At 40.0% G+C, this 12,968-nt stretch overlaps 4 protein-coding genes across 7 annotated transcripts in view; 2 read left to right on the top strand and 2 right to left on the bottom strand.

The window, feature by feature from the left end:
• Window positions 1–12,968, bottom strand: part of LOC116176514 (origin recognition complex subunit 5-like) — a 566,782-nt gene that overhangs the window by 393,972 nt on the left and 159,842 nt on the right. The gene's annotated exons all lie outside the window — the stretch shown is intronic.
• On the bottom strand, window positions 1,502–4,135 carry LOC116175599. The gene is made up of 9 exons (XM_031493790.1): window positions 3,903–4,135; window positions 3,626–3,858; window positions 3,314–3,577; window positions 3,057–3,268; window positions 2,826–3,011; window positions 2,504–2,776; window positions 2,052–2,459; window positions 1,695–2,006; window positions 1,502–1,647 (listed from the first exon to the last, which is right to left on the bottom strand). Exons 1-9 carry the CDS (start codon window positions 4,101–4,103, stop codon window positions 1,502–1,504), a joined length of 2,235 nt encoding a protein of 744 aa, XP_031349650.1. The 5' UTR covers window positions 4,104–4,135.
• Window positions 4,143–8,475, top strand: LOC116176510 (THO complex subunit 1). Its single transcript, XM_031495112.1, has 7 exons — window positions 4,143–5,367; window positions 5,410–6,087; window positions 6,286–6,518; window positions 6,745–6,917; window positions 6,967–7,084; window positions 7,503–8,014; window positions 8,064–8,475. The coding sequence occupies exons 1-7, from the start codon at window positions 5,308–5,310 to the stop codon at window positions 8,255–8,257; spliced, it is 1,968 nt and encodes a 655-aa protein (XP_031350972.1). The 5' UTR covers window positions 4,143–5,307; the 3' UTR covers window positions 8,258–8,475.
• On the top strand, window positions 8,619–11,764 carry LOC116176511 (NADPH-dependent diflavin oxidoreductase 1). Of its 3 annotated transcripts, none has more exons than XM_031495115.1 (7): window positions 8,622–8,709; window positions 8,949–9,028; window positions 9,073–9,324; window positions 9,623–9,755; window positions 9,807–10,475; window positions 10,887–11,110; window positions 11,159–11,764. In XM_031495115.1, exons 2-7 carry the CDS (start codon window positions 8,967–8,969, stop codon window positions 11,376–11,378), a joined length of 1,560 nt encoding a protein of 519 aa, XP_031350975.1. In that variant the 5' UTR covers window positions 8,622–8,709; window positions 8,949–8,966; the 3' UTR covers window positions 11,379–11,764. The 3 variants fall into 3 exon arrangements, with proteins under 3 accessions (XP_031350973.1, XP_031350975.1, XP_031350974.1); XM_031495114.1 differs by having other exon boundaries at window positions 8,624–8,709; window positions 8,803–9,028; XM_031495113.1 differs by having other exon boundaries at window positions 8,619–9,028.

Here is a 12,968-nt window from a genome sequence, read left to right as displayed (position 1 = left end):
TTGTTACTTGCTTGTATTACAACTGGCTTCTAACCCTTTTTTATAATTATATAAAAAGAGGCTGATAACAGACGTGGCATGCATGCAGGCGTTGTGTAACGCATCGTTGGGGTGATGTTAACACATTTCCATCTCTCGCACATATTGCATGGTCTAGAAAAGGAGTAAATCCAATTCCAAAAGCGTCTGCGGGAGTCAACGGTTTCTAAGGGCATCCAAAAGCGTTAGAATTAATATAGGAAACCTATAAAGTGCTTTCTAATAATACTTCCCCTTCACTTTACATACAATTTTGTATTGGTCCTCACCCGGTACACTTTGTATGCGCAGTTTTTTGGACTACCACTCAGAAATTCGACGATATGGTTACCCGAACCGTAACAGTATTTCGTCCGTCATATCCCCTAAGAAACTACCAACAGGAGGGCACCAAATTTGTTGGCTTCTCAGTGAATGTGATGGATGAGTCTATGTCAAAGTACAGTACTCGTTCGCCAAACTGTTCCAAGTACTCGAGGCGAGCATTTGCAGTAGCATAGGGAGCTAGCACCGCATTTGTAGTCTTCAAAGGGGCATGGCAGCGATAAGAAAGAACTGGATGGTACAGTTATTGTGGAGGTAACACAAGTCCTTATCGATGCTATTAACGTTGACGTCACGGAGTTCTCCGCCCGTGACAAGAACGCAAGGGTGTCCTAGGGCATACTTTCCATACTTGTTTACATATGGATATACAGTAATGAGTAAACAGACATCAAAGTATTGGATCAGGTTTGGCGATATAGAGTGATATTCATGTAGAAGTAGACATACGGATTTCCTATGTCTATTTTTACATGATAAAAAGTTTTCTGAAAGACGCCTAATTTTATGCAACCAAAATAACTCCTTGAAACAAATAAAGATCGGACTGTCATATTAATTATAAATTTGAATATTGTTGCTTTATCTTCACAGAAAATAAATCTCTTAAGCTCCTTTAACTGTTACCGGCACTATACCAATTGGAAATATTAACTTTTCCTTTAGTTGAATACATCGCACACGAATCTAAATTAGAATACGGAAGTCAAAGCGATAATATTCAAATTAATTAATATGACAGGCAGATCCTCATTTGTTGTAGGTAGTTTCTTTGGTTGCATAAAGTTAGGCGTCATTTGGAAGACTTTTTATCATGTAAAAGTAGACATAGAAAATCCCTATGTCTATTCTTCTACATGAATGTCACTGTATGTTAAGAGTTCGTGTACGAGAGAGTCTTTGAAAATATTTATGCGAAGGGCACAGCAAGAAAGACTGTGACGACGCGAACTGTGGCCTCAAATATTCCCCAGTGTGCCAGGGAACTGCCATCAAGTTGACTCCGACATTGAAGAAGAACAGGAAGATCCTCTGACCGTTTCCCTACAGCTGTGGGAAGATATCGGACAAAAAGAAGATGTAAGATGAATATTTTTCGGATTGGGCAAAAAATTATAGTGCTCGAAAAATAGTTTTATTAATCAACGTTTGTGTTGCAGCACAAAGACGTCTTCAACTTAATTGTTCTTCTGTTCGCGCGTAACTCCAACCACTGCTCTTGGTTCGGAACGTACATTTCCGGAGGCATCAGTTCGGAACTGTCCGACTTGGGAGACTCGGTTTCTGAAACAACAAACCTTATAAGTGCACAATTTTAGAGAGCACCGAACCGTTGGCTTTAATCTCATTCATTTTCAGCTGCTCTCCCGGACTTCGCAGTAGTAAACGACCGACTCCTTCGCATCGTCTCAGTACCTCATTTTTGAGCATCACCTTTCTCATATGCTGAGTGATTATCGGACAGTTTACCAACCAGGTGGTGACCGAGGCGAAATCGGTGAGCAGTTGGTAAGCGCCGCTTTGGGAGAATTTCATTTTGTTCATGTAGATGTGGTCCAGCCAGCACTCGCACATTATCTTCAAGATCATGTTGCTTATGTGGTGATCCTCGGTGGTGGCTAAGACCGGACTTAAGATCGCATCTAAAATTGTCGTGTAAACTATGCTAGCTCGATTTGAAATCGCACCTAAGTAAGTACTAACATAACTGCTGGGCTTTTCTGGGCCGTTAAAGGAGCTTCTTCTATAAAATTGATTGTCGGGAAAAATCATTTGCAAATTCGCCAAGCTGATCATGCGGCAAACGCTGGCCAGTGTATCAATGCACACTTTTTGTGTGACCTTCAGTGTGTCGTGATTCGTGGTAACTTCCGACGCCAGTTTCGCCCTCATGTTTATGCAGACTTGGACATGCGCGCCGAAGCCGCCCCTCTCTATGTCTGCCGTATGATCATTTAGTTTGAGAATGCTGAGCTGGGCCAGGTAGTTTACAATGTCGCAGTGAGTTATTGTGAAAAATTTGTCGACCTCCCAATGGTTAGCGAGGCGTTTCGTCTCGTTTATTGCCCAGAGGCGTGTCGTATGAATCGAGTGATCTACAAATTTAAAAAGTTTGCCAAATTCCCAAGATAAGCCTCACCTAATCGGTGCAATATTGGTATCTGCTCGACTACTGGTAACTCCTCAAGAGGGGCGCCGAGAATCCAATCGCTCGTCGTCTCGCACTGATTACAGAGCAGAACGAGATTCTGCAGCAAATCGTTGAACGTACGCCCTGTCGCGTGATGAAAGGGCTTGCGCGAGGCAACCAAAGCGACCCGAAAATGTTGATCCCAAGAGGTCGAGGTGATGTGCATCCCCAACGAATCCGCGAGACTAATAATCGCCGACAGTATGCAGTGTGGAATTTCGACTGAAACCGCTGACATTTACCTTTGCTCACATTCGATTATTAGTAATACTCGTCGGTAAGAACTGGGTGATCCAGTCGCGGAGATGCTGCGTCGAGTGCGGGGGGCGAGTAGCTAACGGCAGGGCACTCCACCACAAGATGATGTGATCCAAAAAATTACCCACCTCCCCCCAGAGGATTTGCTGGTAATAGTCCAGCACTTTCTCCTTCGCTTTGGTATTAATCTTGGACTCTCCTGAAAGTTTCAACATCACTCACCCACTTTCAACTGATAAACTACCGGAAGATTTCGATTTTCTTATGGTGTCATCTCCCAGCATCGAAGGAACCACTCGAACTGCGGCATCGAGCAGATCCAGAACGTTCTGTTCTTCGTATTTAATTAACTCCTCCATGTTTGCGAAGTTATCCATCTGGGTGCATTGGGTCTCCTTTACTGTTTCGGGGTTGGTAACGTCGTTTAGAGGCGGAGACAGGTGTTTTGTTATCGCCCTGCAACCGACTTAGTACTGCAGGACTCGGTGATGAGTACGTTACCTGTAAATTTCGATACTGGAGTTATCAGATCCGACATCGTCCTCGTGACTCTCGTGCAATTTATACGTGTCTAACAAACAGTCGATTAACTTGTGACAGCAGAGTTCGGCACGATTTTGCGCCAAGATCTGCAGGAGTCTAGTGAATGAAATCTTCCTCAACGGATACATCAGATATGGGCACATGTTGCTGCAAATCGTAAAGTTGGAAGTCAACGCAAATTTTGCATCCATCCCCAAGTATTGATTGTAACTGTCTGACAGTCTGAAATTTGCCATGGATTTCGAAGCAATAACTAGCGAATTGACTCACTTAAACGATATGGTCAACATTCTCTCTCCGTAATGAACGTACAGAAACGCAATTTCAGAGATGAGATGCTGAAGGAAGTAGGAGAGCTTTAATTTGATTTTCCACAGGTCAGTCTGCCACATCTTCGACTTTACCTTTTTTATTGCCATTTGTCGATTTTGCCCGAGTTCTCTGAAGGCATTGAAGAAGCTTTTCTTCAGCTCATGAGCGGTATCGGTTATTGCTTCCAGGTTCTTAAAAGATAGTAAGTGATTGTAATTCGATTACGAACACATACCTCAATGATCAGTTCATTATTTGATAGCGTCTGGTACGATTTCCATCCGTTCTTTTGCTGAAACTCGCTAAGAAACGTCCCTAGCGATTGCAATAAATCTTGAGCCGCGGTCCTCAAGTGATTACATTTCAAAAATACATTTTTGCTTTCTTCAGTTTGTAACGGAACCCATTTCGTTATTGTTATAATATTTCTTGACATAGCTGGTTCAAAATCAAAAATTACGATTTATTTGCTGGTCAGAAGTGTTATCAGCTCTTCATGTTAAAATTTTTACAAAAATATATACGTGCTCTATAATTCTGCATGTTCATTGCTATGGTGACCGATCAACTGATCTGACCTAGGTCACGGACTTTATAGAGGGAAGTCTACTATCTAATGGCATATGATAAATCAATATTTTTTAATGAAGGTCACCACGGCCGAAAAACGATTAGTTTTCTGCTTTTAGAACTGAAATGGATATGTTTACTCACTAATAATTATTTATAATATGAGAGATTAGATCTATTTCTGTAGAGTTTGTTCAAAAGTCCAATTAGAATAAAAGAATAAATAAAACCAGAAGAAAGGGTCGGTTTCGAACGTCATCAGCATAGAGGTGTTAACCGAGTGCCTGAAAGACAGCTCTGTTATCACGGGATATTCTTGTTGTTTTGTTCTTTATATTTTCAGACTTGATTTCTGTAGCAGATTCATCCTCCTAGCACTCGACTCGCCACGGAGCTCCCAGAGGGTGGCGTCTGTATATATTGCGAGCGTACCAGGAGATTGTATAACTCACGAAGGTAACAGGACGCATACTTTCGTCCTGGGTACGATACGGTCTTGAATACAGTGTGAAGGATTAAAAAATTAGCAGAATATGAAGAAACTAAACAACTAGGTTTTAGGAATTTGAAGAAACCCAACGAAAAACATGAATTTGAAGAATCACGTGCTCGCCTTTAGATAATTGTTAGGGATTGTTTTGATTTGCCTTCTCGTTTATGATATGGAATGCCGTTCTTATGATTTCTAATTTATCCCTAATGGATAAATTCTGAAGCAGGTGATCTTCAATTTGCACATAATTTACGAATTAGAGTAGTGCGATTAAGATTGCTCACTTGACTGAAGGAAAGTGCTATTCCATAACACAGTGCGACGCAATCTGAATTCTGAACCTGTTAGTCTCAATGTTTTAATAAGAGCGCAAGGTCATGCTTTAATGATCCCCCTGTATTGTGTTCTGTTTGATTTCTACATGTACGTTTGATGTGTTGCCTATACAACCGCCAACTGGGAACGGGCATTGCGACACCGAAAGTTTACAATACAAAAGTTAGGTTAAGAGCGTTGTTTTCGGTTAATTTCTCAATAAAAATGAGTTGTTAGTAATAAAAGATTTCGTATAATTACAATGGATTTATTCCAATCACTGTCTTCTCTAAATCACTTAACAGTGAAGAGAGACTATAAGGTAAGCTTCCCGATGTCACAAAGTTATCTAACGTTGCTTTAGGAGCTGCTGAAAGATGTTCTCGTCTCCAAAGACATCGAGCCGATAGAATCCAAGTACAAGTCATTACAAAACTCAGCCGTAGACATACGAGCCGCGTTGGATCAAGCGTTTCGCGATGTCGGCCTTAACCTTCTCGATATTGACGCGGACATCGAACGATTAAAAAACTTGGTTAGATTATCCATTGAAGTGTGCAGGAAGGAGATGGCCACAACGACACTACCCGTGGTCCTTCTCGCCGATATCTTTGAAGGATTGACGCTAGATTTGTGCGAGGATATGTTTACCTTCGTCGAGGAACAAGTAAACGTTTGGAAGGAGGAGCTGTTCTTCACCTCGTGCAAGAACAACCTGCTGAGGATGTGTAATGATTTAGTGAGAAGACTGTCGCAGACTAGCGCCACTGTTTTATGTGGACGAATTTCTCTATTCCTCGCGAAATTGTTTCCTTTCTCCGAGCGCTCGGGTCTAAATATCGTGAGCGAGTTTAACTTGGAGAATGTGACCGAGTACGGGGCAGATGCCTCCGAAGATTCTGTCACGGAAATTGAAATCGCCGGTTCTAAGAAGAATATTATAATCGATTACAGTTTGTACTGCAAATTTTGGTCATTACAGGATTTCTTTCGGAATCCTAATCAGTGTTACAATAAGGTCCAATGGAAAGTGTTTTGCTCGGTAAGTTTTCGTTGTCGTGGAAAATTTTATCAGCTTAAAGTAAGGCAAAATTTAGTCTCATGTCATGCATAAGGGCCACCAGGTGGCGCCACTGATCAAACAAATTTGAAACAAGTGAACTTGACAGGTTCCTTTAGCCTTGTCGGTATTGCCAACACGAATAAAGTTTTTCCAGTCTAACAGACCGGTAATTTACAGCATGCGACCAGTGTATTGAGCACCTTTGAAGCATTGAAACTCGATTATGTCAGTAAGGACTCAAAGGACGACGATGATGATGATAAGTCAGACGATACACCATATTTTCCCAAATATCCGACCAATCAGAAACTGCTAGACCTGCAGATATACGACGTTAACTTCCGTCGATCTGTTCTCGTGCAATTCCTTATTCTGTTTCAGTATTTGACGTCGAGTGTTAAATTTAAATCGTAAGTGACAAAATATGAATGGCTGAAAGGTAACAAAGATAGAGCTTTCAGGAGAAAAAATGTGGATTTGCAAAATTTGCCACAATTTAAATCAATGCGTTAGTTCGTTTTTCAAAAAATTAAAGCCCTTTTTTTTCACATCTCATATGAAAGCTATATATTTCTTATTTTTTGAGATATAGTAAGACGCCATTTCGATTGGGCACAGCTAATACAAAAATTCCAGGGAGAATCACGAGCTAAAAAGTGATCAAAAGGAGTGGGTGCAGAGCGGAATTGAAAAAGTCTACGTTTTACTTCGCGAAACGCCCCCCGATGGGGAACAGTTTACCCTTAACATCAAGAATATCTTAAAACGCGAGGAGAATTGGAATGCGTGGAAGAATGAAGGATGTCCTGGTAGTATCGCTTGCAACCTTGTGTAGTTCATTTATTCATTATGTTGCAGATTTCAAAGCATCTATCTCCCAGCCTAGTGAGAAGTGTATGAAGACAATTAGTGAACGTAGGCCCCTTGGCGATGTCTTAAAGGAGGCACATGCTGCCGGCAAGTACTATCTTGGAAAGTAAGTTACTATACACAGCAAAATATTGAAATTTGCTTGTTCCTTTGGATCTCTCATCCTAGGAATTATATTAGAAACTTTTTTGAAAATCTGCTTTTGAGTTTTTTGAAGCTTCCTTCCACAATCAAGTCAAAAAATTTTCTTTTCCCTACAAATTCTTCAAAAATACTTAAATCTCGAAGTTTTTTGAAATCTTAAAATTATTAAGTTTCCAAAAATCTGCTAGAGGCTTCAATTTAGCTAGTGTAAATTTACATTTTATTTCAAATGACCCTCTCGTCATTCTTAGGGTCCAATTTCTTCCCTTGGCTTGGGTCGCCTTTTTTACCATCTTTCCCAGATGGCCGTTCTAGGTTACCCCCAGAACTCAAAATTTGTACCAAAAATGTTGTTGGAAGTTCAACACACTTTGTTCCAGTTCCGAACTGACGAAAGGATGGAACTTATCACCGAACAATCTAGAAGCTTGCAAGTCCAAAGATCGCGACTTTTTACCTTCATTAGAAAACTATTTCGCCGAAGCCATCGCCCAGCTAGAATCGTCGACGTTCGTCAAACCGGAGGATAGTCTACTGAAAGACGGCAATTTCGGCTGGCGCGCCTTGCGATTGGTCGCGAGACGCAGCCCCCACTTCTTCACGTACAGCAACAACCCGATCAACCAACTTCCCGACTACCTGGAGATGATGGTTAGAAAAATCGCCGCCGATCGTCCGGGAAAAGTGCAGGAGGGTAACGACCAAAACGACGCCGAGCTCGAAGAGAACCTCTTCAAGGAGGACGAGCAGCCCACCGAGGAAATTAAGCAGGAAGACGAATTTACGGACGACCACAATATGCACACTATACATCTTAGAATTACCGTTAGCCAATTGAATACGTTTAGCGAAGCAATCGCCACCAATTGGAAGACAATCGCGACGAAACTAGGTAGGATAGTAGCACATCTGCAAGTGTCTGAATAGTGTTGATTTTCCAGGTTATACATCGGACGAGATCAAGTTCTTCGAAGATGAGAATCCGAATGAAGTGGAACGAGCCAAGAATGTGTTACAGTTGTGGTTTGAAGACGATGATGATGCTTCTATGGAAAATTTGGCTTACATGTTGGAAGGTCTGGATTTGATCAGTGCAGCCGAGGTGGTGAAAGCTGAAATTGCAAAAGCAGTTTAACTAACTGTGCGTTCTTAATTTTCTTTTGTATTTTGAGTATTCTTATAAATAGGTTTTTTTTAAACTGTCCAAACTGTTTCTCTATTTCCTGTTTATTGGATTTTTTTTGTCTGTACTGAGTTTGAAATTGCAACTGAACTGTAGCAATTTAGTTTTTCGAATAGGAAATGCAAATGTTTTTTGTATTAAACTGAAAACAGTATAAATAAGGTTTGCGATGGCAGTTTTTTACCTTCCTTCAAGGTGCCACACTAAAAAACGAGCCAAGATCCAACGTATGTGCCATTACAGGATGGACTTTTAAATTTGGGGCACCCTGTATAATGCATTGTGCAGTGTAATTCGTGCTTTGTTCGTAGGGTGTGGTGTAAGTCAGACTTCCTGGGAAACAACCAAAAAATAAAAAGACATAACCTCAAAAGTTTGCAATTTAAAGTTAAGTGCAAAATTCGGTGAGTAAATTAATGGATAAGTTATGTGTTAATAATAATACGAAATGGAATTTACAAATGAACGAATTACCATCTTGTACGGTTCGCAAACAGGCAACGCACAAGATGTTGCCGAAAGAATCTGGCGTGAATCGAGACGCTATTATTTTACCGGTTGTGTAAAAGCAATGGACGATTATGATATAATAAATCTTACCAAAGAGAGTTGCGTTATATTTATTTGTTCTACTACCGGACAGGGCGAAGAGCCTGACAACATGAAATCATTTTGGAGGTTTCTTTTACGAAAGAATTTACCACCTAATCTGCTTAGTTTGAGGTAGGTCGATGCGTAGAATTCACCTTTAATCCGATTTATTGTAGGTTTGCAGTGTTGGGTTTGGGTGACTCTAGTTATGTTAAGTTTAATTTTGCAGCCAAACGTTTAAATAAACGTTTAGCGCAACTCGGAGGCGACATGTTGGTACCGCTAGGTCTTGCTGATGATCAGCATGATCTCGGTTATGACGCGGTTGTTGATCCGTGGATCACTTCCTTGTATAAGGAATTACTTCAACTGTATCCGTTACCAGGTGGATTGGATCCTTTAAGTAGGAACACACTTTTAAAGCCTAGGTAAGAAAATCTTTAAAAGGCGTGATGGCTACTTTTACATGGGACCTTATAGGAAACCGGTGGCTTAAATTTTAATTGTTTCCTTGTTAAAGTAATTTTCATAGGGATATATACAGGGTGTCCAACGAAAAGTTGAATCTAACACTAAATTTTGGAGAAGTTGGCTAACTTTTTTTTTTCTAGTGAAAGGAAACAAAAATTTTGTCAGCTTGTCACTTCACAACATTTTAAATTGGTCGTTGTAGTCATGGGAGATTGGGGATCTTTTAAATGTCAGATTCTCATCGCTTGCTTTCAGATGGCATGTATCCACATATTTAGCCGACAATGAACCTGTATCTTCGTGCATGTACCACACATCACGTAAGCCGGATGAATTCACAGTCACCGTTAAGGAAATAACAAGAACCACAGATGATTCACATTTTCAAGTATTTCACTCAACCCTCAATCACTTATTCATTAAAGTGTAATAATTTTAGGATGTACGTTTAATTAAGCTACAGACGGATGGGCAACACTATGTACCCGGAGACGTCGCGGTTGTACGCCCGCGAAACTCCAAAGAGCAGGTCAGCGACTTTCAAGAACTCCTAAAAGCGCACTCGATCGACATACCGCCCAATACCGTGTTCCAAGTTGATAATTTAGCCGCCGATGTTCCGGTTCCAGCACCTCTACGACAGCAGGTCACCTTTCAGCAGTTGTGCGAGCAGTACTTTGACCTAAACGCCGTGCCTAGGCGTAATTTTTTCAATATCCTGCTCGGCTTAACCGATAATGACCTCGAAAAGGAAAAGCTAGAGGAGTTTATCAGCGCGGAAGGACAAGACGATCTTTACAATTATTGCAACAGGCCCAGGCGAAATATTGTCGAGGTTTTACAAGATTTCCCGCACGCTCTGAAGAATATCACCGACGACGTTCTTCTGGAGATGTTCCCGCCCATAAAACCTCGTGAGTTTTCGATAGCGAGCAGTTTTAAGGCGCACAAAGACGAGATTCATATATTGCTGGCCGTCGTGCAATATAAAACGAAACTAGTCAAGGAGCGAATGGGTCTATGTTCCAACTACCTGGCAAATTTGCGGGTGGGCGACCACATTAGCGTGTGGATAAAGAAGGGAAGCTTTAAGTTTCCTGTTGATCCGGTAAGGATGAAAAGATGCAGAAATTATTGGTTTTTTTAAATTTACGTGCAGTTTTGTTTGGAAAAAGTATTGTTTTTTATAGGGCAAATGGGATAGACCCATTATTTTCAGGATTCATTTAAATAAAGCATAGGCCTTATCTAATATTTAAAAACTATCCAAAAAATTTGTACAGAGTGTTCAGAAAATATTATCAAATTTCTTTTCTTTGAAATTTTAACAGTAGATGTCTCTAGTAAAGAAAAATTTAGCGCGTTAATGCATGGAAATTGCGCAGAAGTTACTCACCTAAGGGCGAAATTCTTTTTACTTACTTAATTTCAATCCCTCCCTTCAAACATCAAACAAAATGAATGTATAAAACAAAAAAACGCGGTTTCTAATTACTTTGATTCTTATGATTTATTTTAGGAGGCCACAGTGATCATGGTCGGCCCCGGAACCGGAATGGCGCCCTTTCGTAGCTTCATCTGCGAGTGGGAGCTGGAAGGCGGCACCAGTGCCGATAAAATCTATTTTTTCTTCGGCTGTCGAGGTCAGAGCGATTTCCACTGCAGGCGCGACTTCGAAAGGTTACAGAGAGAGAAAAAACTAACGCTGATATGCGCATTCTCGCGAGAAACCGAACACAAAGTGTAAGGGATACGAAAAGTTCACGAGCGTTGCTTAAGTTTTTTCCGCAGATACGTACAGCATAAAATTGAAGAGAATGGAGATCTGTTATGGGAGTTGCTTAGAACTCGAAATGTCTATGTTTTCGTGGCGGGAAATGCTAAAAATATGCCAAGGCAGGTGCGCGAAGCTTTCGTGAGCGTTTGCAAGATGAATGGGGGAATGGCGAACGCGGATGCGTTTATAGAAAATATGGAAAAGACGGGAAGATATCAAACTGAAACGTGGTGAAAGTGGGTGGTTGTAGAAAGATTTTTAGATAATGTTAGGTTGAATATTTAAATTATTATTGTACAGAGTGAATCAATGGCGGATTAAAAGATTACCTCTTCTTATAGGACTACTTAAAAAAAATCAAGTATAAAAGGGACATCTAGAAACTTTGGAACTTTTATGGCCATTGATCTTTTATAGCCATTGATCTTTTATAGCGAAAATAACAACCGGTGATCATGAAGTGTTACCAACACAAAATTTACACATCATCATCTAAATTCCTTCAATTCTTAAGAACTTGAAAAACTGGAAGCCAGGATCTGGATGCGAACCAAGGACCTTCTGGCACTGGCAAAAGTTTTGTGTATTTTTACAATACAACAATAAACCTTCCAGCTCAACTTTTTTTAGTTAAAAAAATTATAACTGTTTTTTTGGGAATGACTCGAATAGTACCCATGCTTCCCCATTGCGAGAGGGCATAGAGAGGACTAACAATCAACAAATGCACATCTAGAAGACAACTGACCTCATTCTTGTTCAGCAGAATTTTTGATTTTAAAATGCACAAAAGCAATTTCAAGAACGTATCAAGGGGTGCATAAACTACTGTATTATTTTATTAGAATTAATTTGTGTTTTTGATGTACATTTTGTTTCTTTTTTTTTTATTTTTAAGTTTAAAGTCGTGTCGGTTTCTAAGACCATTGGTGACCAATGTTAGGTTAAATATTTTCAAACAATTCAATAATTCTTAAATAATTTGTTACATCTAGTAGACTGTTGTTTTTTGTTAGTACTGTTAAGTCATTTATAGCACAAGTATTTCTTTATAGTACATATTTTGGACAGGTTATTACTATGTGTCGAACAGTTTCGCATACGCCGCACGCACTACACATTGGTTGTCCTGTACATTGGGCTACTAGTTCAAAAGTTACAGCCCTTTGAATTTTCTTTCGAAATTGGTTTCTAGTCTATAACTTTTGATTGATGTATTGTTTCATCGTTCCTTTTTAAACGTGTTGGTGATTAGGATTTGAATTAAAGAAAAAATCTTTTTTAGACACGTTTTTATATTTACTAATACAGATTAGTTTGGGCGTTTTAAATTTTTACAAATCTTGTATCTAACCTAATGCACATGAAACTTAGCTCTCAAAAGTCCTTAAAATGAACACCCATATAAAATTCTTATTTATTGCGGCGTACTCTTATGGCAATTTAACTCGCATATTGCGAACAGATACTTTATTAAAATCGTCCAAAAAATCTGTACGGACGGCCTTTCGTTCACTCGCTCTGTCCTATGGCAATCCAAAAACGCTGACGAAAAGGAATAGGCTATAATACAGGAGCGAAAAGTTTAATTTTCGAGTTTCGTGGTTTACTTCTTTGACACTGAAAGGCACAAATCTCAAAATGTTAAATAGCCTTGCCTGAGTTTTTGGTAATATTAAAATAATCCAAGCAAAATACAGTGACTTTATAGAGACAGTGGCGACAATAGAGTGTCTAATTTTTGATTGGTTGTTGAGATCGGTCGCCATTTTGCGTCAATTTTCACGTGTTTCCGGTAATAGATATGCTCACGCGCATTCCCGC

The sequence above is a fragment of the Photinus pyralis genome, unplaced genomic scaffold (assembly GCF_008802855.1).
Source record: "Photinus pyralis isolate 1611_PpyrPB1 unplaced genomic scaffold, Ppyr1.3 Ppyr1.4_LG7, whole genome shotgun sequence".
NCBI classification, from domain to species: domain Eukaryota; kingdom Metazoa; phylum Arthropoda; class Insecta; order Coleoptera; family Lampyridae; genus Photinus; species Photinus pyralis.
Note: the sequence above shows the minus strand (reverse complement) of the source record. Positions and strands in the feature narration are given on the sequence as shown.